Here is a 26,631-nt window from a genome sequence, read left to right as displayed (position 1 = left end):
GGGACCAAATAAACGACGTTTACTACACTTGTGGGGACCAACAGTCCTTATGGGGACAAAATCCCGGTCCACACAAGTTCGAAGGCATTTTTAAGCTAAGATAAGACTTTACTGATCCCACGGCGGGGAAATTTGTGCATTACCTCACCTGAGGTAAAGACTCACAATGCGGTTTTAGTGGAAGGGTTACAATTAGGTTATGGATAGGTTTAGGGTAAGGGTTAGGGTTAGGCATTCATTTTTGGGTTGGACAAGGGGCTAGGGAAAGCATTATATCAATTAGATGTCCCCACAAATATATGAAAACCTGTGTGTGTGTGTGTGTGTGCAGCTACACCGCTTGTGTATTCAGGGTATGTGGTGTTATTGTGCGCTGTTATACTTCACAGGAAATATATAATATATGTCCTACATCTTATTCCTATTCAATTCAGTTTTATTTATATAGCACCAAATCACAACAACAGTTGCCTCAAGGCGCTTTATACTGTAAGGTAGATCCTACAATAATACATACAGAGAAAAACCCAGCAATCATATGACCCCCTATGAGCAAGCACTTTGGCGACAGTGGGAAGGAAAAACTCCCTTTTAACAGGAAGAAACCTCCAGCAGAACCAGGCTCAGGGAGGGGCGGGGCCATCTGCTGTGACTGGTTAATGACACTGTACTGAAAGGTGGTTGCTCACATGATACACAATAAATAGGAGTTAGAGGTAGCGAAAATGGAATATGGATCTTATTAACTGATTTTACAATTTTCTTACTTAAAAAGCCAACTTTGCAGAAAAGAAAGTCCCATCCATCTGTTATTGCTGATTTGCTAGAAAGGACCTAATGCCAAATGCAGCCATTTGTTTATGCATAACTGTCTTAAGGTCCCGTCACAGAACTTCAATAAGGTCTAGACTTTGACTAAACCATTGCAACACTCCACTCTTTTTTTTCAGCAAATCTATCGTGGCCAATATGGTGTCACTGTCTTGTTCCATGACCCACTTTAGGCCAAGTTTTAGCTGTCAGGCAAATGTGACTTGAGAATATTTTTGTGTGCAGAGGAGTTCATGGTCAACTTAATGACTGTGAGGGGCCCAAGTCCTGTGGCTGCACAACAAGCCTAAATCGTCACCCATCCACCAACCTGCTTGACAGTTGGTATGAGGCGTTTGTGCCCACATGCTGTGTTCGGTTTTTGCTAAAAATGGTGCAATGTATCGCAGACAAACATTTCCATTTTTGTCTTGTCTGTCCAAACGGCATCGTTCCTGATGTCTTGGGATTTGTTCAGATGCAATTTTGCAAACCTAAGCTTGCAGCCTTTTTCCTGATAGCGCTTCCAAACAAGCTACACATGTTCAGTCTTTTTCTAATTGCATTGCCATGAACTTTAACATTTAACATGTCAACTTAGACGTGTATAGTCTGACACGTATGGTTTGTAGTTCCTGTGAACACTGCACACTCTGACCTTGGAGTGAGTTTGCTGGGACGTAAGTGTCTATTCATGGGAACACTGGCAGCTATCTTGAATGTTTTTGTCTTGTGAATAATCTTTCTCACTGTAGAAAAATTGACTTTCAATTGTTTGGAAATGACCTTATAACCCTTGTTCCAACCATCACTTCTCTAAGATCATGGCTTTTCTTTCCTCTTTGGCATTGTGTTAACACACACCTGAATGCTCCAAACCAACAAACCAACAGACTTCTGATTTTCACAGAGGTGCTCACTCATGCTGATGATTAGTTAATGAATTATTAGCATCTCTGGCTCTCTTCCACAGTGTGCCTTTGTCCTGTCTTCCCCCCCCTCACCCCAACAGGTCGTGGCAGATTGCTGCCCCTCCCTGCTGGAGGTTTCTTCCTGTTAAAAGGGAGTTTTTCCTTCCCACTGTTGCCAAAAATCTTGCTCACAAGGGTTTAAAATGGTAAATGGCCTGTATTTGTATAGTGCTTTACTTATTCCCTATGGACCCCAAAGCACTTTACACTACATTCACACACTGGTGATGGCAGCTACATTGTAGCCACAGCTGCCCTGGGGCGCACTGACAGAGACGAGGCTGCCGGACACTGGCGCCACCGGGCCCTCTGACCACCACCAGTAGGCAACGGGTGAAGTGTCTTGCCCAAGGACACAACGACCAAGACTGTCGAAGCCGGGGATCGAACCGGCAACCTTCTGATTACAAGACGAACTGCCAACTCTTGAGCCACGATCGCCACGATTTAATCTGATTGTTGGCGTTTTCTCTGTTTTCTTTGTATAACTGTAGGGTCTTTACCTTACAATATAAAGGCAACTGTTGTTGTAATTTGCCAATGTATAAATAAAACTGAGTTGAACTGAATTGAACAGCAGCACCTGAGTGCTCTCAGTTTCTGTTAAGACAGTAAGTACCTACATACTGCTGAGGTTGGATTTACCTTATTATGAAATGTGAAACGTTATATTTGAAAGAGTGCACTTTCTTTTTCACCTTTTTCAGAGCCTTAAGAAAACAGATATATCTTGAAACATCATGAAAATTGAAACTGAAACGTCTCAACGTCCACTTACTATATGTTTATGTTCTTGAAATATTCTAAGCAAAGAAACAAGATAAATGACCACATTTTTTATTTGGTATAATTAAGCTTGCAGAAAGTTGACTTACCCCCTGAGTCACTCTGCTGTTGCTCTCCTTCCTACCCTGTGCTGGTGTGCGTGACTGTGCAGGTCGTGCGTGCGTGTTACTGGCTACTGTATGCGTGTGCGCTTGCAGCGTGTGTTTGTGTTTTTGTGCTGCGTGCGTATGGCGAGACATCCAGGTGATTCGGTAGTTGTGCACAGGGAGGTCTCCTTCCTTGGGGGGCTCCCAGCGTAATAAGACCGCCACTGTGACGCCACTCTCCATCGACCTTAGGAGGCAAAATTTATGCAACGTTACGGCGCAAGTGTAAACAGCCCCATTAAGGAAGAAGCAAAAAGTGCAGCGCTTCCCTAACAGTGAAAATGATTCTCTGCTTGTTTGTCAGCTGCTTTCAGCATCGGGTTTACAATCTCTATCTAATCTCTATTTACTCCCTGTATGTATAGACGAGGCTCAGACACTTTATATCATGCTGAACAGAAGCTACAATTTAAGTCATCACCTCTGTTATTAAATGTTATTGGAATATCGCTGTTGATCCAAGCCATGGTCTGAACTTTAAATGACCTTGTTTTGCAGAATGAAAAATAGAGAAGACACCGAAGGATGTAATTGAACAAGGGCAAACTGTAATTTCAGCTCATATACACGATCACACAACAGAAGACGCGTTTTATAGGGCTGACCACAGTTTATGACTGATTTCCCAGCTGCAGTGGTAAATAGATGTATTTTAAAGATTATATATAAAATGATGCATCTGATAATCCTTCACTGACATAGCTTTTTAGATACCTTTCTGTGAACTGGGACGCTGATTGTGTCCTATTCAGTGTCTGGTTGCTCACTCTGACATTCGTGGGCGGTTCTGGGGGCGAAGGGTCTGCATAGAGACACAGAAAGAAAAACATATAGTTAGGCAATGTTGCAGTTCTTTTTTCTTTCACTTCACTTGACCCCTGACCTCTGCTGAAGTCACTGGGGTCCCAGTGAAGACAAGGCCATCACCCTTCTCCAGTTCTCTCTGTCCTCCACAGCTCTCTGGGACTCTGCCTGTACACTCTTGGATGTTGGCCTCCCATCTCTTTCTCTGCCTACCTTGTCAGCTCTCTCCTGGTGTGTGTACGAGAGGGTGGGTGAGAGCAGACAATCCAGGGGGAGTTCAGCTGTAGGACCAAACCAGCTGCCTGTGTTTCCATTCATGAGAACGGCGCCTGTGGCCTTATCATCCAGTCGTTTGATGACTCAAACAATGTTAGTGGTCCCCCCAGCCAGCTGCAGCAGATGGCCCCGCCCCTCCCTGAGCCTGGTTCTGCTGGAGGTTTCTTCCTGTTAAAAGGGAGTTTTTCCTTCCCACTGTCGCCAAAGTGCTGCTCATAGGGTTTTTTCTGTAGGGGTTTTGCTGAAGGCTGCCTGTTCTTCAGCAACAATAGACTGCTATGGACACAACACCTTGGTTAACACTGTCACTGACTTAACATGTTACTATTTAAGTAGAATTACATAAAATAAAGTCAGATTACTCAAAGGACCTTTTTTTTTCTCAACCAAAATCATTTAGCTCACATTAAAAAGACATTAGTTTATTTAAAGATTCCAATAGGACACCTTAAAAAAATTCTATATTTGTTCATGTATTTCTTTTTTACAACTATTAATTGTGTAAAAAAATTATAAAATTTAATTTTTTTTCTTCTGATTAAAACCGCAGAATCTATAAATTTGTTTTCATTTTTCTATATTAACTGTTAAAGTTTAACTACTGCACACAATCTATCTCTTGCTTCGTTTCACTCACAGCCCTTGAAGTTTTATGTTTCCACACATCAAATTCGGACAGTGGAACATCCAAAAAGACAAACTGTGATTTTTATTTATCACCAAATTAATGTTAAAAAAGGTAACATTGCACATTGTGTTTTCTCTTTGGCAAAAAAAGGAAAAATAGCACAGTACAAGCTAAAGGCTTAATTTTTGTTACTGGGTGTTAAAACCTGTTAATTTGTTTGTGTAATTTGTGTCTAAAGTTGACACTTTTGCAATTTAAATTCTGCCAAACTTTTGATATCAACAAAAGGGAAGAGGAGAGGAGTGAGTCCTTTGCAACAAAGACCTTTTACCAGCTTGACTTTCTTTTTCTCGGGGCTAAAAGCGCATTTCCTCTTGGTTTGATTCAAGGCTACAGAGCCAATTAGATTTAAAGCATCAAAGGTGGGTGATACTGGAGAAACCTAACGTCCTTTTCAGTAGCTGCCACAACACAGACCAAAGGCCATCACTGCTGGTAACTGTATGAGTCTTTCAACAGTGACTCTGTATCTCATTAGAGCCCAAAATCCCTGATTCTGTATTTGATTAAAACTACAAAATGCATCTGATTAGAACTACATCCCCCATGGCAGGCCTCCCACAGCCCCAGGCTGTGCTTGGCTGACCTAAATGCAAAGATCAAAGTTGGGGCAAAACACTGGAAACTCCATGACCAGGACTGCTTGTGCGTATGCATACGTGGTGTTTTGTGTTACATCTCAGTGCCAGCAGTAATTGCCAGATGAGAATCAAAACCTGTTCTTCTCTGAGGGCTTTTCCCGTCACTCTCAATGAACTAATGTTTTATGTCATAAAGTGAAGACATCAAGATTACTTTTCTGCTCCAAATATCCCTTCGTGATTACTACTGGCAGGTCCCACGTAACACCAACATTTTAACAAGATGTAAAGCAGTTTCCAAGTTTCACTCTGGTTAGCGTCAGGTCACCGTGCAGAAAGCACAACCCTCTTAACATCTGCCAGCTTCCGGATTTGTGACCCCTGACCTCCAACCTCTGACTAATCAGACTAATGAGGTAGAAACAAGACTCTGGCTGCCATCTGATGGTATTTGAAATGTTCAAGTGTGGCTCTAACCTTTAACCCTGGTTCTCAAAATACACTCACAAACACACACCGTGTCACAGAAGAAGAACTCAACATTTCGACACTGAGCTATTGCCTCTTGCTTGCACAGATATGGATTTTGAAGACTGATCACCCTTATTTAGTTACTTTTTCTATAGGAAACAGCCTGTTAAGTTTGCTTTGCATTAATACCATGTCTGTAAACTACACCATGTGATGGTGACTTAGAGGAGTAACTTCTTAAAGCCAGTTAACTTAGCAGAGCATAAATCTAGCTTGAAAAGCTAACCTGGTTCTGTCTGATTTACCAAAAAATAAAAACAATTAGCACCTCTGAAGGTCATTTCATACAAAAGTAAGCCATCTACAGAGAACTCAGGAAGCTACTCTTCCCAGCAAATAGTCCCAAATATAACGCCCTCATAAAACACTAAGCAGTACGCTAAGCCTGTTTAGCTGGCTGCCAGCAGCAGAGTTCAGCCGGTGTTAAGCTTCTGCAACACCTTTGCAAAGAGGGTATTCTGGGTCGCAGAGGGGCCGACCTCACAAATCTCAGCACCGCTCGATCCAATATCCTGTTGGAAAGTTTCCTCTCCTTTTCGGTTTCAGAGTGCGGACAATTTGAGCAGAGTGCAGGAAATAAAATCGTTTTTAATTTAACATTATTGGGCATCTTATTATCGACCCGTCCGCATTTCATGAAATCCACATTCTCTCGCATTTATTGCACACGCTCAGCGATTCGCTCGTCGTGTCCACAAAGCGATACGTTAACTTGCCTTTTATCACAGTTCTACCTGCAGATATCTTCTGTAAAGCCCAGCTACAACCCCTGCTTACAAACCCTGCACTCTGCTTGCCACGGCACAGGTTGAAATGTTTATAAAAATTTCGTCTGAGAGGTGGAAAATGCTATCTCACACTGCTCTTCATAATCTCCCTTAAGTGTTCAACTGATAAAGAACCTTTTTCCACAGCTCCGTCCAACCTGAAGTCATTATTCACATTCAAACATGCTCTAGCCAATCCTGGCAGTGAATTCATATCACTAGCCAATCCTGGCAAAATACCAGTATGACCTAAGTCTGCTAAGCATTACAGCTAATACCTCCTACAGTGTGTGCGTTCGTGTGTGTGTGTGCGCTTGTCTTGCTCTCACTTTCACCCAGTCTCTCAGACCTACATCAGGGACTTCACTCTGGCATCAAACCAACGGAGCGAGTCCTTACGCTTTGTGTAAATGCGTGCATGTGTGCACACTTGTGTACATTTCGGTTTCCTGCTTGTGTTTTATAGACTGCCTGACAGTTTTTTACCTTATCCATCAACTCTGCGTGAACGACAGAAAGAGCACAGAAAGGGAGAGGAAGGGAAAACATCCTGACTTTCTGACTCCTCCTGCGGGATGTGTAATATCTCTCATAAAATGACAAAAAATGAGTGCAAGGATCTGTGTTTTGCTCAGTGTCTCATGACAGAATATCAAAATTCACCGCTAGCTTATGGCAACATGCAGAGGCATCATCACTCACTTTGAGACGCTCATAAAAAACGAAGTATGTGTGCTTACCTTTACTGGAGATGTAGTGTTTGCTGGGTGTGGTGAAACCTCTGCTGCCGTGGCTGTTGATGGCTGCCACTCTAAACTGGTACCAACGCTGAGGTCTCAGATCTGACAGAATTGCATCTTCAGAGAGTGTCTAAACACACAAACGCATGGCACAATACGCAGGCTAGGTTTTTATATTTTAAGACATACAGGGCAGTGCTTACACCTCACCAGGAAGATATCAGATTGGCTCCAAAATCATTCTGCAGCATAACAACAGACCAAGAAATACATCAAGAGGCATGAGGACTATATGAGTTCTGCAAGAGACGATACGATCCCCACAGAGCTCTGATCCCCAACATCATGGAGTCAGACAGGCAAACATACAGAGGGGATCATTTTCAGAGGAAAAACAGTCAAGGCTAATATTGATTGATCTTTTTCTTTACTCCTAGTGTCTGTGCGAGTTAGAGGAATCATTTAAAACTATTTTTTAAAACACTCACTATTACAGACCTTTAAATCTTGAAAAATAGGCTTTTGTTTAAAAAAGAGAATATTCACTAAACTAGTTTAACACTCATAAGTTTTAAAAAGAGTGGCGGGTCTCTTGCAACTGCATGCATGGGCAGCTGGGCCCTGTAATATGAATTCAGCATACCCCGGGTATCCTCCTGTTATCTGGGTTCTCGCACTCTAACACTGGCAATCAGGATAATCAGCTGCTTTGTCTGCAGCTGTGTGAGGTATCTTTGACTCCAGCGATAACGCCGATGTTACCTGGATAAGATAAATTCCCGTGTTGGCCTTTGGTTAGCTTTGGTTAACCCCTGACAGACTGATGTTGTTCTTCTCATTTATATGAATTAAGGTGGGCTAATTAAATGACACGACACAAACTGCATCCTCCTAAACACCTCTCTAATACGATTCTAATCAAAAGCAGAAAATGACTTCTTTCAGGAAGGATTTTTGAGTGTTCAGCTGCAAAAACAAAGTTGTGCATCCTGTCAGATGATGTCAGATAAACACTGTCAGGCTGGAATTCCTCTGATAGTGTTGAAATGAAACGGTTTATCCAAACTATGGTTAAAATCTTTAAAGATTAATTTGTTTTGTCTCCTTGACAGTGCAAATGTGACTGCTGCGGCTCAAATCTACTCATCCACAGTCGCACACACGCACACAGACACACACACGCGCACACACACACAAAGACACGAGCTGCCATCTATTTAAGTCCATAATGAGCATTCAGTCATTCAGAGTCAGCCGGTGGAATGACTGTGGCTGCCTGTGGTTCCTTTTTAAGCTCTGCTTATTTACCTAACCTCACACAGACGCACACACACAGACGTACAGTGCACACGCACACACACACACACACACACACACACACACACACACACACACACAGCGTTTACCCTGGCAGAATGGGAGACTGACTGGGGTGGAGAGGTTTAGACAGCAAGGCAGCAGACTGATGAGGTGGAAACTAAGTCTAACATCCATCTCCATAGCTGAGAAGTTTCATCATTCAAGGCAAATTGAGAGTTATGAGGTAAAGATATGTTACAAACTTTGTGGGGCGGCTCCACTTTTAAAGGCACAGGGAGCCAGTTTCACAGCCGAATGACTCTACAACTGTCCCAAATAATCATCAATAATCATCACATCATGTAACAACCCCCAATAACAGACACAAACATAAGGCTATTATTAGGACAAGTCCCCTCCTTAGTCTATGATAAGTTTACTTCTTAATTGTTATGTAAATATCAGTTTTTCTCACTACTTAATTAGCACATGGAAAGTGACTATTAACCATTTACCATGGCTACAGTAGCCCATGGAGAGGCGTGGTCTTCACTGGGGTGAATGCCGATGTTCCAGCGGGACTGGAGTATGTAAACGACGGGCTCCACGCTGACATTGAACTTCGACACCCACATCACCTTCACACGACCCTCCGAGTCCTCCAAAAAGCTAATGTCTCTTCGAGGCTTCAGAGGGACACCTGCGAGGACAGACCAGGTTACAAGCTTGTTGTTACACATCAGTATAACTCACTTGACTAGTAACATACTGGCATTACAATTAGATGACACAGAAACATTTGGACAGCTATGGGAGTTCCCGGGACGACTTAGACACACACTATGATGCATTTTGCCTTATTAAGTCTAATAACTGGGGTCTAATTACTCATTTACAGTCTATCTATCAAAACCACTTGATAGGACGATCAGTAACAGCTACCACATTATGCTTCACACAAACTCCAAAAGTTGCCTTTACCTTTGTACAGATTGGCTGGGGCTTGGCAAGTATGTCCACAGCTATTGGAGCAGCACTTCCTGGGGGAGGGGCAGTGCTGGTCTGACGAGCAGCTCTCCACGCAGGCCGCGGCAAATCCTGTGGCTCGCTGAGGCGGAGGGCAGTCTCCCTGACGAGACGACCTTAACGAGGCCAGAAACTCCCTGCTTGTCACACACTCTGTCTGCTTCTGAGAGTAAAGCACGGTGGGTGTAATTATTATTACAGTTGACACATCACAGAAATAACACACAGTGTATAGGAACACACACGAGGCCACAAAAACACACAGTAAGGGTGAAAGCGCTTCCTGTGGTATACTCCTACTGTCTGTTTAAAGGCTGGTCCAAAAAGCTACATGTGTGTGCGTGTGCATGCGTGTGCATGCGTGTGCGTGCATGTGCGCATTTCTCTGTTTGTGCAGACAGCTGTAGATCAGGAAAATGTAAACACAAGCTTTCACTAATAGCTCTGAATTACCCTGTGTTCATAACCAGCGAGCCAATCAGCCATCCCACGAGTAACACGCTTCAGCTATTGTGATGAAAAACTAATCTCTCAGAAAGCCACAGAAACCGGCTTTACAAATAAACAGGCCACACACACTCACACAAAATGCACATAAAACTGTTGCACAGTGTCCCATGTATACTAGAAGTGCACAAAGCTTTATAAAAACACACACAAACGCTCATTTATTGCACAAGGTCAAAACAGCTTTGTGGTGCCAACAAAAGCGTGCGTCTGCAAAGAACGACAATGCCACCGAGGCTGCCGAGACTTGCACAAGAGCACAAAAACGCCACGCACTGTTTCCGTCTTACCTCGCAAGACTTTGGAGATGCCACCTTCCTGGTTTCCCACAGTTCTTTGCATGGCTGAAGGCACTACACATAACCCAACACAATGGAAGAAAACAGAAAAAAACAAAAAATTAATAAAATAAGAAAATATGCACGAGGCACATTTCAGCATTTTAGCACATTCATGTAGATTCCTGCTCAGCACAAAAGCTGGAGGCTCCATCCAAATCTAACCTGCTAACACCTGTAAAGATTCAAATTAAACATCTGTAATGTTTCCGTGATGCCGGGTTTATGTATTTGGACCATTTGATTCTGGTTTATTTAATATTCTAAAGTTCAGCTGACGTTCCTGGTTTTGGTTCTTATTGTTGCGTCTCTGATCTGATCTTGGTTTTGTCATCTAGCCTTTATGGTTCTTTTTCCGCCTCCCCCGTGTTCCACGTTTCATGTTTAGTCACTCTTGTCTTCGTATCTGTTTATCTCTTATCCCCTCGTGTTTTGTGTCTCCCAGTCCTCGTGTCAAGTTTGCATGTCTCCATCTTGTTGTTAGTTTCAAAGTCTCTGTCTCGTGTGTCAATCGGATTAGTGTCAGCTGTGTTCCCACCTGTGACCCGTTCCCGTTGGTTATCCTTTGTGTGTATATGTAGTCTCAATCAAAAGTTTAAAATGGCAAAAAATGCATCGTTTTGCATGGTTGGATCTTAACAAGGTTCCAAGTAGAGCTTCAATATGCAACAAGAAGAAAGGGGAAGGGCGTCTACTGTCTGGAACATTTCTGTAAACTTCCCTTGCCGTCCATCCCCAAAGGTTCTCAATTGGATTTATATCAGGGGAACATGCAGGATGGTCCAAAAGAGTGATGTTACTCTCCTGGAAGAAGTGCCTTGTCCTTTATGGCGATATTTACTGTAGTGTTGTCCTGTTGAATAACCCAGTCGTTACCACAAAGACGAGGGCCCTCAGTCATGAGGGATGCTCTTTGCAACATCTGGACACAGCCAGCTGCCGTTTGAAGCCCCTGCACCTCCTGAAGCTCCGTTGTTCCACTGAAGGAAAAAGCACCCCAGATCATTATGGCGCCCCCTCCACTGTGGAGCGTAGAAAACATCTCAGGTGGGATCTGCTTGTCATGCTGGTAACGTTGGAAACCATCAGGACCATCAAGGTTACATTTGTTCTGATGGTTACGGGGTTGCAGTCGGCACCAGAAACGGCCTTAATGTGGGTCGAGGATCGTCCAGTGTCTTGACGGACAGCCGATTGGATGCTTCGGCTCAGTGTTGGTGACATTTTTTGCGTCTTCCACTTGAGTTTTTGTTCCATAACCCCCAGGATCATTTAAGAAATTCCAAATGACCGTCTTACGGCGTCCCACCTCAGCAGCGATGGCGTGCTGTGAGAGATCCTGCTCATGCAGTTCAACAACCTGACCACGTTTAAAAAGGGAAAGTTTTTGCCTTTGCCATCATGAAAGTGTGACTACTTGACAGAAAAGGACAATGAATCCACAGATTCACCTTTTAAAGGCAAGTGGTCCTAAACTGTTGATCAGCTGTAGATCAGCCTGTTTCAGTTTAACAGTTGTTTTTAATAAATTGCTCAAAAACATGTTTTGTCTCACTCCCATTTCTTCTTGCTGCATGTTGAAGCTCGACTTGGAACCCTGTTAAGATCCAACCATGCAAAATAGGATTTTCTGACATTTTTCAATTGTTCTTAAACAGATCGGGACTGTATTGTCACTCCCTTATTGTAAGCAGTGGTTCCGACTGTTTGGTTTCCCTCTCTGTCAGTGAGTCAGTTTATTTTGTTTTGTGACGTTATGTTGTTGTTTTTGTTGCCTGTTTTTTCAGCATTGACGCTGTGATTTTTAGTTCAGTTCTGCGTTGCTGAGTCCTGCGTTTTGGGCCCATAACACTGCCTGCCACACACCTACACCTGCAGATATGACAACATCTGCTGTAATTCATGCACAATCCATTACCCACTCTTTCTGGCACAGAGGAGTGTCTTTTTCGTTCCTGAGCTCCAGAACGACTCACAGAGCAGCAGATTGTTGCTCAAACTCACTGAGAGATGGTTAATGAGCATTAGACGTGTTGGCAATCTCACTTCATTACCTACACCATGCTAGCTGTTTCCAGCCTCCCTGCACATCCAGCCTGACCTGCTAGAGTGTAACCTCTCCTCTACGCCAGAGGGGAATGAGCACATTTCCCAAGCTATTCCTTGAAAATGGCTGAGGACTAAAGAAATATTAGCAAGACAAATAATAAATAACAAAGTGTCAGATGGTTTTAAGATTTGTAGAAGCAGATCTCAGTGTCCATGACTGTAAAGAAACACACGCTCCAGAAGCACGCACTCATCTGGTTTGCCACCTCAGTGAACTGGTGAATGATGGCTCTTACCAAATTAAAACCAGACAACGTATAAAAACTGCGGTTTCACCCTCACCCCCCCTCAGTCTCTCTTTTCTCTCTGTCTGTCTGTCTCCTTCAACTCCCCGGCGTGCCTGGCTTCAATCACTCCTCCGGTTTATTCCAACTCACTGATTCCAGAAGGAGAAACAGAATTAATGAAATGGCATCAGAAGTTTATCTTTGCACAAATTAATGGCTACCCCTGGATGAAAATGTCTTCTGTACAAAGCTCGTCTAGACTGGGTTTATTTTTAACTTGACTCATCTGTCGAGTGATGCTCGTGGATGTGAAAAAAAAAGACGAAAGTGTCAATTTAACAAAGGACAAATTCGACGCTTCGACTTGATGGTTGGATCTTTAAAATCTCCTTTTATTAATCATATCTGCAGCGTTACAAAACCTGGAGCTCAAATGCTTCATATGAGTCAGTGAGCACATGTGTGCATTGGTTTCCTGTCTTTAAGTCATTAACCTCTTCCTGCTAATGTCACATATCACAGAAGAATACTGATCAGGGATGCAACGACAATTAGTCAACAATTGGAGTTTTCATTAACTGGCTAATAATCAGGTAAAGTGACTAATTAAAAAAGATAACCGCCAGTTTCAGCCTTCAGCTAAGTTATGTTAATATTTTCATTTTTGTAAATTATTGTAATTATTATAAAATTTGTAACCCTGCAACATTCGGCCTTTTTTTTCTTTCGCTGAAATATTGGATTTTCTTCACTCGACTAACACGAGTAAATGTAAATGGCTGACGGCTTCGCGCAGGCAGAGGGAGTCTGTGTACGGAAGCTGCGACGTGCTTTTATGGGGAGCGAATAAATGTGATAAATTGCTCTTTTAAGAGAGTTGGTTGTGAGTTGATGCACACAATTTGTCTATCTGTCACCTCTGTGTGGTTTTACATGGGGAATCAAGAGGTGCAGTTGTTTTGACCTGAGATCTTGGAATGGGAGGAAACATGTTACACAGACCGACCTCTCAATTTATCAACACTGTGGCAAAAATCTCATTTTTTCCACTTGTTCTGTTTGGGTTTGCATTCAGAACAGCTCACTGAATTGTGATGTGATGGTCGGTTCTCTTTACACTAAAACGTGTTCGAAGACATTGAAAACACAATGAACCAAATGCAAACACTTCAGTCATTATTCGAAGAAGCAAACCTCAAACCTCAGCAGCCACCTCGAAGCTTTTGTCTGCAAAGAAAATCTAAGGCAAGAAGAATTACTCATTAGTTATTTCATCTGTGATTTTTCTCCTTTGCTAGTTAATGATGTACTCCAGAAAGGGTGAGGAGACACTAAAATAACACACACACACACACACACACACACACACACACAAATGTAACTAGATCCTTAAGTTTGATGTGTTTCTTCACAGAGCTCCCAGGGGTCTCTTCACTCAACCACGTGCTGCTCTGAGCTTATGGTTGTCAAAATCTCCCCAAAAACACACACACACACACACACACACACACACACACACACACACACACACACACACACACACACACTCCAGCACCACTTCCAAACCCAGCCCACCCCCTCCTTGCTGCCGCTGATCAGTAACAGAAATATCAAATTTTTCATTCCCCTTCTTCCATTTATTACTCGCTCCTGTTTTTCTCTCCCTTTCTAAGCCACTTATTTTATAATCCTTTCTGTTCTTTTGTTCTTTCCATCCATTGTCTTCACATTATCGCTCTTTTTTTCTCCCACATGACCTCTGCTCCAACCTCTGTGCCATTATTCCTCTCTCCTCTCGTTCATCCTCCAACTTATCCTCTTCTCCTGCAATAAAAATCACTGTAGTCGAGTGTAGAAGGTTGATTCGGTCTGGAGCACAGCGGCTCTATACTGTAGTGGTTTACACATTCACTTTACCAGCAAGACCTTCCAGTTTGGTCCCAGGAGAAGAAATCCATTTGGGGTTGCATCAGGAAGGCGTCTGCCAAATCAAACATGCAGAGCTACCTGCTGTCGTGACCGCTCGTGAATAAATACACAGTTAAATCCTACATGTAATGTTGTGCCATGCACATCTGCCACAAAACTGAGAACACAAATGTAGCAAGAGTGCAGCCAGTAAAATAATCATAGCAGGATAACTTGCTACTCCAGTAGAGCTATATATCATTTGAAAGCATGTTGGGCATGCCTGCAAAACAGAGTTTGGGATGTTAACCGCAGTTGTTGTTCACTAGTCAAAAAGGCAATAAGAACTCGGGCTTAGGAACCGAAAACCATGGAGCTAAGCACACGTCCATGACACTCACACTGGGCTCCATGTTATCCACCATGGTGGCAGATGTTGCTGGCAAAGATGCTGCTGATGTGGATCTGCAGTGGTGAAAGTGCAGAGCTCAACAGATGGTTTTTAGGGCCGTCTTAAATACTCCAACCCATGTCTTTTATCATATTCTAACATTTTTTTTCCAGTGTTATAGATAACAGCACGGTGGCACAACGTTAGCACAAGAAAGTTCCAGGTTTGAGTCCACCAGCTGGCTGTGGCCTTTCTCTGTGGAGTTATATTCTCTCTGGGTACTCCAGTTTACACCCACGGCCCAGAGACATGTGGTTAATGGGTTCAGGTTAATTGGTGATTTTAAACTGGCTGTTATTGATATTGTTCTGTACTATTAAACAGTCTCTTCCACTTGTTGAATTCAGATGTTTTCAGTCACACAGGTGTGTAAAATCAACCAGCTACCCAGGCACTCTGCCTAACATTTGTGAAGGAATGGGTCACTTTAAAAAGATCCCCAAATAACAAGATGCATGAAATTTCTTCCCTCCTAGATATTTAATGTTTAGCGCAAGTGATTTTATTGCGAGCGTTTAGGAAGCACAATCACACAGCTGGTAGCAACTGTGTCTCCTCTCAGGACTGAACCGGTAGTCTGCTGCTTGTGAGATGGATGTATAAACCACTACACTGGAGGTACACGGTGCATAAAAGCAGCAAACCCTTTGCATACTCAGTGACTGCACTGATCAAATGTCCTGTGGGATTAAAGCCAACACAAAAAGTGCGCCTCTGGAGTTTAATGGCTGACCAGCTCCTGTAAGTGTAATGTGCAGGTGGCCCAGTGCTTTTGTCCATATAGTGTAGCTTAGATACACACAGACTGCCACACTGTGTGGAGGGATTAGGGCTCAAATGCAGGGCGCAGGAAGAAGACTTACTTAAGCGAGCCAATCTATTGAGGCTAACGCAGGAGTTAAAAGGTTAACTAAGTCCAAGAGACAGACACACAAGCCAGGACCAACTATCTGTCTACCTATCCATCTAAATACACACACACACAAATACACAGGGGGCTGATGGGAGGATGACGCATAGAAGGCAGGTGAAAGTGATTAACACAGGTGTATGGAAGCTCGTTTCCGTCACAAAAAAAGTATCCATAACTCGAAGTTTTGAGAAAAGTAACTGAAAGTTTCAAGTTAGCGCTGCCAATCAGTAATCTACATGAATGACGTCATTTCCTTGTTACCCGGAAGCTGAAGCCATCAGCTACAAATGCTACAGCTAAGCTACCAGTTTTACAGCCAGTCATGAATGTGCAAATTGTATTTTCAGTATTTTCAGTGTGGCTTCACAAATGATGAAATCCTTGTGTTATTAGCTGAATCACAGCAAACGTACTCTCAAAAGCGCCAATTTGTTGCGATCCGGTTTTGAGTGCGCGTTCCTCTGCGCCATATCCTTCCAGGTAACAAGACAATGACCTCATTCACGTAGATTACTGATTGGCAGAGCCAACTCGAAATTTCGAGTTACTTTTCTCAAAATTTCGAGCTAACAAGTTGAAATTTCAAGAAAATAACTCAAAATGTCGAGTTAAGGATACTTTTTTTGTTTTTTGTGGCAGAAACGGGCTTCCATACAGGTGAGACCAACCAGGGAGACAGGAAGTAAAATTGACACAGGATATGAAATGAACATGAAACACAGAGATAAGAAGCATCACATCAGACATGACAACAGGGACAATAAAATCGGTACTAACAGAAAAACAAGAGGAAGCTAAAAGTGCAAAGAAGGAGTGAAAAGTAAAAAAAAGACTTGAACCAAAACACATTACTAGAAGATCTGCAACACGAAAGATAAATCAAGACTCAAATCCATGACATAAGATCCACAACGAAGATCCGAAGCTAAAAAAATCCCACAATTAAATCCATGTATGAAAACCAGGCACAGGACTCAGAGACTAATGGACCGAAGCTGGAAACGTGTGGCATGAAGGAGCTACACACCTTACACACTCAAATATTCCTTAAATGTAATAAATCACTGAAACATGCATCCACTGTATTTGTATAAGAGGAGCTGGAAGGCAAAGGGACACTGTAGGACTTGAAGGCCACATGATGAGTTACGTGTGAGAGAGAGAACGCAGCAGACGCAGCTCAGGTCAGAGGTCAGCGATGTTACTGTTTAACACAGCAACACGCTGTAACAAAGCCAAGATTAATGACTGTCTAGGTGTCCATGTGTGCGCATAGTTTGCAGAGGAGCTCTTCACATATCTCTGTAATAATTAATCACACACGCATACACCTCGTCTCTCGGCCCTCCTCCGGTCTCGCCCGCTGTTTTACGGCCTCACCTGCCACAATAGAGGGATGACAGCCGCACTCGGCAAGAGGGTGGAGAGGAAATGGGAGAGATGTGGTTTCGGAGGAGGGGGAGAAGTGAGTGTCAGTTGAAAAGGAGAGTGGAGATGAAAGACAAACAGCGAAGCAGGTCCAGAAAAAAAAGGAGGGCGAGAGTGACAGAGAAAAGAAAGACAGCCACCAGATGTGCTCACTCTGCACACAGGCACTAGTGCAGGGGAGGCAACGTGGAAAACTGCTGCTGCTTATTTATGTGCTCATCCTGTCATCGGCTCTTCAGAGTTTACTTAGCTCGCTGTAACCTGCGGTACAAAGACACAGGTGACTAACTCAAGGAAAAAACAACACAAAGTGATTCAGTGCAACCTGGCGTTGACTCTCCTTCTGCACCGTTCTCCCCAAATATTTCCTTCATTTGCTTTTCAGTTGATGGAGGTGGAGAGCACCATCTTAAATCTTCCACAGCTTCTCATAGGCTTTCAGCTGGGTTCAGAGTCCACAGTGTATGAGTCACAGCATATTCATATTCATCAAACCACTCGGTGAGTCTTCACGTCCTGTGGATGGGGGAACTGTTATCCTGGAGGACGCCACATCCATCATTAGAAATGTTTTATCACTCTAGACTTCTAAGGGGACACGTGGACCCGAAACCACAGCAGCAAGACTCATCCCAACGCAAAACTGGATGCCCTCATTTGATTGTTCACATTGCTTTACAGTGTGAATAGAATTTGGGTGATTTAGTTGACCGTTTACACAGTTTTAAATTAAAGTTGATATGAACTCTATAATTTATAAATAAATATGTAAATGTGTTTAACGGAGCTATACTGAATCCCCAGTGCAAAAGAGAGAGAGTGCTTTGTATCTTTATCCTGTTAAAGACATTAAAGCGCCATCAGTTTGCATCACCTTCAATCATCAGCTATTTTAGGAACTTGAAGGCTTTTTTCCAGGTAAAAAATAGCACCCTCTTGAAGTTTTCACCTGAAAGTAACCAAGCTGATTTCCAGCAAAGCTTACCTGTGCTAGACTCGGCCCTCTTAATGACAAACCTTGCTAAGACACATAATAACTTGTCTGTCATCAGGTTAAAGGTGTATTGTCAAATGAAAGTCTGCAAATCACTTCAGAAGACAGGAGGATTCTTTCTTTATTATCTAAATACTGACACGTGCATGCACACATGTGCACGCACACTACGGGCTTTGTGGCATTTGAGTGAAAAGCAGTGGAACAAATTCCAAAAATCCCATTGAAAAGCATGTTAGACTTTTTCCAGACTTTTGGAAAAACATGCAAAACAATGAGAGCTAACTTAAGACGGCAGCTTGTGGGAGGAGGGAAAGGGCTGCAAGAAAGATGATAGAGAAACGGGAAGAGACTGGTATGAAGCATAGGAGCGAAAAAAGACGAATGCTTGTAGTTAGTTTAGTGTTTAACTTCTTCACCTCTCGAAGCACATGTGCCCGCAAAGGACCTCTGACTGAATACTACCAGAACTTCCTCCCTTTTCCCATTCCCTAACCCTCTCTTTGCTTTTTCCCAATGAACAGATGCTGGACTAACAAATAAAGTATGGACAATAACACTCACGTGTTTGGTGCCTGGTGGTGGTTAAACTATTTAATTTGACAGCTTGATAGAGTTAACTCTTTTAGCCAAGTACATGTTATATATGTACCAACCAGCAACTCTCGACTTGACAGCTATTTGACGTGTTGGCACAGCCAGGATGGGTGATTGGAAATGACTGTGGGAAAAGTGGAAAAGAGCTGAATATCAAAATGTTGCCAGGAAAGGACATGGAGGCTTATATAAGCTGTTGTTTGCAGCTGTTGCACTTCCAAATTAAGCAAGACAGAAGGATCTCCTCTAAACTCTAAGGAGGAGAAAGGAAGAGTGCTGCAGACTGGACCGTGGAGTCAACTATTTGATAAGTGAACCCTTTCCCATAGTCCTCGGACAGGTAGAGCTAACACAGAGAGGACGACCGTTTATGTTCACACACAGCCCGTTTGGATTTGCCAGTCAATCTAACATGCATGCATTAACTTGTGTCTTTGGACATGGAGAAGGTGCAAACTTCACACAGAAAGGCTCCAGATATGATGCCAGCTAGCAATTCGGTGGCATGATTCCCATGACACGTATAACCCATCCTGCAGTGTTCTCTGGAAGTCTCCGGGTTGCAGGGGGGAGAATATGAAACTTAAAGGACGTGATGGAAGGGAAGGGCACCTCATCTGGTCCGGACAGCGACAGACTGATAGCTCTTACTCAAATCTGTGGGTACATGGCAGTTAATGGAGCGAATGTGAATTCTGCAATGTGTCTACAATTTTTCACGAATGCTCTGCAATGTACTGGAGTCTCTACAAATCCCACCTGACCGGGAGAATTGCTTTAGGAAACACCAGGAGATGCTGGAGTACGGAACAAGTACACAAATGTAAATCTGCCACAGCTCTTATGATAGATAGATAGATAGATAGATAGATAGATAGATAGATAGATAGATAGATAGATAGATAGATAGATAGATAGATAGATAGATAGATAGATAGATAGATAGATAGATAGATAGATAGATAGATAGATAGATAGATAGATACACAGACCTACTGCAGTAAAGTCATGTAAATTCAGAGCAATAAATTAGATGGGAAGAATGATGGGATGATCACAATATAAATGAGCTCCTTTGTTCCTCACCAGATCTGTTTATTGTTAGACATCCTACTGTCTTAAACACCTGGTACACATTACTACATCTGCAATATGTATGTGTGTGTGTGTGAGTGTGTACTCATATCTTTGTGGGGCCCAAAAATTGGAAGCTTACTATACTTATGGGGACCAAAATCCTGGTCCCAACAAGTTTGAAGGCATTTTGGAGACTCAAAATGTGGTTTTAGTGACAGGGTTTCATTTGGGGGTAAGGGGCTAGACAAGATATGAATACCCAACATTTGTGTGTGTGTGTGTGTGTGCGTGAGAAGTGAGAGATAAAAGGAGGAAATAGAAAGATAGAGGAATTGAGTGAGGGCTGTAGTTTAGTTTTTGTGAGCTCCCATGAAAGAGAGCGCACTGACGGTGTGACACAAACCATGTGTGTTATGGCAGCATCCGCCTGGTTGGTGTTTGTCTCCGACAGAGAGACGTATGCAACACACAGATATATATGAAGCTCTACAGAGGTGCGTTCCTTTACCCGTGATCTTGTTTCATCACATTTTTTTATTCCTTTGTGTTTGTTGTGTAAAAAGGCCTCAGCTCACCGGAGCTACAACTTCTGAGAAATATAGAGTACTGTGCAAAAGACAAGCACCCACTCCTATGGATGGGAGTATGCTGCGTGAGCAGATAGACTGTGTTACATATGCTGAATGTCAGTAAGTCCATCTTTGCTCAGCTTTGCATTAGGGAGTGAAAAAGCAGCTGAAGGGAGACAAATTGTTCCATAAAAGTCTCCATCAAAAGTTACTGAGCATGCTACACTGCCAAAAGGCTTTATGAGATCCTCCGGTCGAACGTCGAAGGTTAAGACTGAGTCATTGTTGTTAGATTTGCCTACCTAATAACCCTAAAATTGGGTTTATAAGCACAAGAAAATGTAGTTCCCGAGAGAAAGCGCCTGAAATCAGACATTCAGAGGCATGTTTTTCCTTCAACAGATCAACGGCTAACGACCAGTGGACTCCCTGCTACTTCCTCCCTTCTGAGTTTCTCATTCTTTTTTCTCTCAGAGTGAAATGATCTAGACCGCAGCTGAATATAGAAACGTGACCGATTCGGTTTTACAGTATCAGCTAATGTCAGCTTATATTTTGGCTATAACTGCTTTTGGTTAATAAGAACATTTCAGATCAGTGTAACATCACATAGTTTATCCAGCGCAGAGTACAAATCCTAACAGTGTCCATCTGTCTGTTTTCTTCACTACTTATCCAATTTAGGGTCGTGGGGGAGCCGCGCTCCATCCCAGGGGGCAGGGTGCACTGTGAACAGGTCACCAGCCTATCCCAGGGACATCACAGAGACACTACGACCTACAGCCAATTTGGGATCATCAATTCATGCGTGTCTTTGGACAAAAAGCAGTTTCTGAAGGCACACATGATGCTGGCTTTTAAGATCAGGTTTCATTTAACTGCAGCTTTCAATCAAGAAGGTTGTGTCTGTGTGGATGCATTGAGAATTTACTTCTGCCCACAAAAGCTAACTGTACGAGCAGTAACTGCAGCACTCAACCAAGACAAAACCTCACATGTGTGGTAGCTGCTTACTTCTACAAGAGCAGCTGTTGAAGCAACACCGGAGAATCAACGTTTTGGGATTTACTTACCTGGATGACTGAGCATGCATCAAGACACATACTGCACGTGCTCATGAGTATGTTTTATCGCCTTCGTGATGTGTCATAAACGCCACAGTCAAGTTGACAGCAAATACCTGCTGAGATTTTGAAACCTACATACTTGTAAAGTGAAAGAAACCATTTTTATATGTTTCTGCTCTTTTTTTAGAGGAAAGGACTTTGTCGGGCTCACTGTGATTTTTCAGTATGTGTGTAGATATAGATATATATATGTATCCTGAACGTACGTTATTAAAAATAAACAGTACTGCATTGTTGCAACCTTTTCTGAGGAGAAGTCAGATTATCCCCAGAGTCATGTGGATATATTGAATGTTGCTGAGACGTTTCAGCGAGAACAATAATAGAGACCGTCTCACATTACAGCGACTGGAGTCTCTGGTGTGACCAAATCACTCTCAGCGATCCTTATCTGTCTTTCTGTATCTCACAGTAACCCGTTATCATGATCAGGGGTTAAACATCAAACCAGAATAGAGCAGACTAGAGTTCTCTTCATTTTTAGCAAAAACCTGTGAAACAACAAGACGTAAACTGTGCAGCGTGCAACGCTCCCCGGGTGCATAATCAATAAAAAGCAGCAAAGTCTGAACATCTCTCAAACATCCAGTTAGCAAATACGCACACCTTGAGAGCATTAAACACTGCTGGACTTCTTTCGCTATGCAATTCGTTATTTTGATTAATCTTGGCAATTACGGCAGAGGACTAGGATATGTGCTTTTCTGCTCTAATTTATTTTGCTTGGCCTACTGCGGTGACTTTTACAAATTGGGCTGTATCCACTTTCAACAGGCTGTAAAACAGTAAGAATTAATAACTTTGCAATTCAAACAAGCAAGAAGAGACACGGTGCACGTCTGTGCAGTATCACGCTGTCTGAGAGGAAAACTGCGTCGACCTCCGCCGGCCAGTTTGAGAGACTGCCGCCGGACCTCGATTACAGCGCAATGCCGTGCCGGTATTCACACGTGTACAACAGCAAAACACAAAGACGTGGCTTTAAACTTCTGTTTCATATTTTCTGAAACGATAGGATGTTTCTTTGTAGAAGCAGCAAACTGGGAAGAACTGGAGAAGTCGAGACAAAGGGAGGGATTAGTGTGGGCAGGTCAAAGGAACAATATCTGTTTGTGTTTTTTTGTTTGAGGTGACGGCGGGGGTAAGTGTAGTTGAAAGTTGATGTTTCGCTCAGCGTGGTATCCCCTGCAACGGTCTGGTGGTTGAGCTTTCAGTGGGGGCTCTTGGCTGCTGTTGACACTAACCCCCACTGACCCCATTACAAACGCGTACACACTCGACTGAAATACACGCTATACAGAAAAGGCCTCTCGCTGTGCCTGTTTGTACCTTTTCCATTATCCAACTGTCTTGTGAATTTGTAGCAAAGCTTGGAAATGTCGTAAGAAGTGAAATACTGCTCAGGTGTGCTTCCAGCTGGGTTGAGGCTTTTCGATTTGTCTGAACTCGAACGAGGAGTTCAGAAAACGCATCAATAAAAAGTTAGAGTCTTTCGAGAAGTCGAGAGTGAGTTACGGTCAGTGAGTAAAAGGTCGTGATGGAAGGTTATTTGAAGGACATTTTTCATGTTTTGTTACTTATAGCAAAGAATCATTATCTTTGTACCGTCCTTATAGTACACTTTTCTAAGAGAGCACTGCACAAACGTTTCTACTGCAGTGACCACTGTCAAAGAAACTGTCCAGATGGTTTTGCACGGTGCATCAAAATCCAACAATACGTTCCTGCATTCACAGTTCCCCTAAATTTCGAGAAGATCACCAACACCACCGGCTGAAAAATGCCCCAAATCCTGACAGAGCCTCCCCCGTGTTTCACTAAAGGCTGTAGACACTGGCTGTTCTACCTCTCTCCACACCTCCTCCTTCAAATTTGGATTCATCGCTCCATATCCACTGCTGCCACTGAGTTTTAGTCCAGTTCTTGTGTAATTTGGCATACCGCAGCCTTTTCCCCCTGTTTCACTTCCTTAAGAATGGCTTCTTGACAGCCACCCTTCCACTGAGACCATTTCTGATGAGGTTTTGGCGAATTGCAGATAGATCAACTGAAGTTCCAGATGCATCTCTCAGGTTCGGTGTCAGGTCTTTGCTGGATTCTTTCCTATTTCTTAAGGACATGACTTTCAGATACCGTTCATCAGCTTTAGATAAAGTTTTCAGGCCTCCCACTTATTCTTTTGTCCTCCACTTGTCCAGTTTCCTAAATTTCTTTAAGGACACTCTGCACTATTATTTGACACACTACACACGGTGCTGAGATATGTCAGGTTTTGGCTCTTAAGGAATCTTTTTGCTTTTTGCGTTATATTTTGGTATTTTTCATAGTTTCAACAAAAGAAATTACAAATTATGTGTTTTGTGATAAACTGCTAGTAACAACGTACTTAAACAACATGCTTGAATGATTCACGGGTGAAACAAACAAAACCACTCCACTGAAAATGAACAATAAAGCAGCCAAAGTTCAAAGAAGAACTTTGAAAGATCTCAGAAAACCTGGAGAAGTCTGGCTGCTGCTGGCTGGTTGCTCAGGACTTTTGCACAGTGCTGTGCATTTCCCTGGATTTAGGTTTTTAGCATTTAGTATTTACACATTTAAAACATGATTATTAACATCCAAGCAGTGGAGAACTAGTTTCAGTCTTGTGTGTTGGCCTGCTATAAGACTACGATGGGAAACACTGCTGTAGAGCGGACAGACTGGCAGCTAAAAATACCGGGCACGGAAACGCTTCCTGAACCAAACAATGAATTACCACACGTGCATGTTTGCACACACACACACACACACACACACACAGACCCTGAGCCTACTGACAGTGTAAAGTGAATAAGCACGTTAATTTTTACTCCATGGAGGATGGATAATGGGATACAGAGGAGAACATTATTTGAAATGAAAACACAACCTGTGCTATTACGAAAGCAATGTGGAGGCTTAAAGACTCCACAGGAGAGTGAATGGATAGGGACACTCTCACCAAGTTCCTTTTCATTTTGAGGTGGGCCACTATGAGACACTTGGCCTTCTAACGTGCAGTTGCACAATCAAGTTTGTTGCTACAGACTCAGGATAGTTTACAGTATGCTCTTGTACACACCGAGGACAAAAAACACGTGTGCATATTTTTCTGCTCATTTTCAATTGACGCTTCCAATGTTTTAAATGTGCCAGCTAATCAAACCGAGATAATATGCTGAAAAACGATATTCAGTAACACAGCCACAAGCATGCATGTGTTGAGTTTAAAAGGCTGCTTTAATCATGTGACAGGAGGCAAATCTGTGCCAAACGCATTTAGTACAACTAGTGCAAAGATTTCACTTCCTCTGATCTTTTTTACATTTTTGTCTTTGGTTTGACTCTGCGGTCCTCACCAGAGATGGGCAGCAACGCAGTACTTTTTTCAGGTAAGGAGTAAAGTAAGGGATTAGCATTGCAAAAAAAAAAATTAGATTACTGTTACTTTCCTATAAGCGTGCAACGTTACTGCGCTACTAAAGTGTGATTTTGATTTTGAGAGTGTACGACGTTCGTGGCAGCAACAGACGTGTGCAGATCAACAGTGGATAATATGGAGTGATGGAGAGAGTACAACCGTGCAGCGTTTAAAGCTTGGAAGTACTCAGAATACTTTGAGTTTGATTCTGTAAAAAGCGACAAAAGCATTAGTGTCCACTGCACACTCTGCGTGGGAAGAAAACTTCTTTCTACAGCGAAAAATTAAACTTCAGCTCTGAGCGAGCAGCGAGCACGCTGCCACAGGAATGTGACATTCACTGACATGTTGCTGTGTTTTACTTGCATCTATTTGAAAGAGTGAGTGTAAACACAAAAAATGATTTTATTTTAGATGCTGGAATATGCAGAAAATAGGTTTAAATGTTAAACACATTTCTTCAAGTCAAAGACTGTTGCATATAATTTAATTTCTGCTTGATATATAAAGTTAAAAGATTAAAATTAATAAAACAAGTTTTAAAAAGAGACTTTTTCATATGATTCAGTTTTATATAATGGATTATGGAGAAAAAAATTACAGTTGGGCTGAAAGGTCTGTTGCTTTATTACGTGTTCAGTTTGGGTAGCATGTTTTTAAAAAGTAACAAAATTACTTTTGAAAATAAGCAATCAATAAAGTAACAGGATTACTTTCTTGGGGAAGTAATCACTAATAAGTAACTAATTACTTTTGAAAATAAGTAATCAGTAGAGTAATGGGATTACTTAATGGAGAGGTAATCAGTAATTAGTAATTAATTACTTTTTTCAATTAACTGGTCCTCACTGCTAACTCTGGAGCCAGAGTTTTATGCAGGTGAAGTTGATTTACGGCCCTGCAGAATCTCCATAGACTTTAATAAATGCCATCATTTGCATTTGTACTTTTATGCTATCACAAGAAAACTGTAACTAAACTGTTGCTATTAGCAGTGGCTAGTGGCAACTAGCACTAGCTAGTTGCTGTAGCTAGTTGGTACAGCAGCTAGCTACAGCAACTAGCTACTGCAGTCCCACTTTGAGAAAGTTAAATAAACTTTACTATTACCTTCTGATTAACAGAATCCGACTGATACAGGATTTCTACGGCTGATATTTAGAAAAGATATATTATATTCAATCATTTTTTTTCTTTCTGATACGCAAAACATAAACAGACCTCCATTAACATTTGTTATGTGAAGTTATTCATTTACTCATTTCCACGCTGCCCAACTCGGCTCGGATTAGCTGGTTTTTGTGTTTGCGATGTTTTAAACACAAGTTGTGAACAGATACGTGCAGACTGCCCTCTGGTGGACAAACTATGCAACATCAACACTGATAACAGGGTTGAAGGATGTTTCTCCTGTCTCTTCTTTACTTTTTAATTTTCATTTATCGACCATTATAAAGGCAGATACCGCTCAAAAACAGGCAGATAGATAAGATCTGCTGAGGAATCAGTTGTGCTCCAT

At 42.4% G+C, this 26,631-nt stretch overlaps 1 protein-coding gene across 3 annotated transcripts in view; it reads right to left on the bottom strand.

Annotated features, from left to right (window-relative positions):
• Window positions 1–26,631, bottom strand: part of anos1b (anosmin 1b) — a 46,830-nt gene that overhangs the window by 6,655 nt on the left and 13,544 nt on the right. For 2 of the 3 annotated variants that reach the window (XM_040036022.1, XM_040036019.1), the window contains exons 3-8: window positions 10,223–10,285; window positions 9,381–9,588; window positions 8,915–9,099; window positions 7,101–7,230; window positions 3,428–3,515; window positions 2,657–2,900 (exon numbers count right to left, since the gene is read on the bottom strand). In XM_040036022.1, coding sequence (XP_039891956.1) covers window positions 2,657–2,900; window positions 3,428–3,515; window positions 7,101–7,230; window positions 8,915–9,099; window positions 9,381–9,588; window positions 10,223–10,285 — 918 coding nt within the window. The remainder of the gene's footprint in view (window positions 1–2,656; window positions 2,901–3,427; window positions 3,516–7,100; window positions 7,231–8,914; window positions 9,100–9,380; window positions 9,589–10,222; window positions 10,286–26,631) is intronic. The other variant, XM_040036020.1, reaches the window with a different exon arrangement.

The sequence above is a fragment of the Simochromis diagramma genome, unplaced genomic scaffold (assembly GCF_900408965.1).
Source record: "Simochromis diagramma unplaced genomic scaffold, fSimDia1.1 OVJJ01000816.1, whole genome shotgun sequence".
Lineage (NCBI taxonomy): Eukaryota > Metazoa > Chordata > Actinopteri > Cichliformes > Cichlidae > Simochromis > Simochromis diagramma.
The sequence above is the reverse complement of the archived record's forward strand: the minus strand, read 5'-3'. Positions and strand labels throughout refer to the sequence as shown.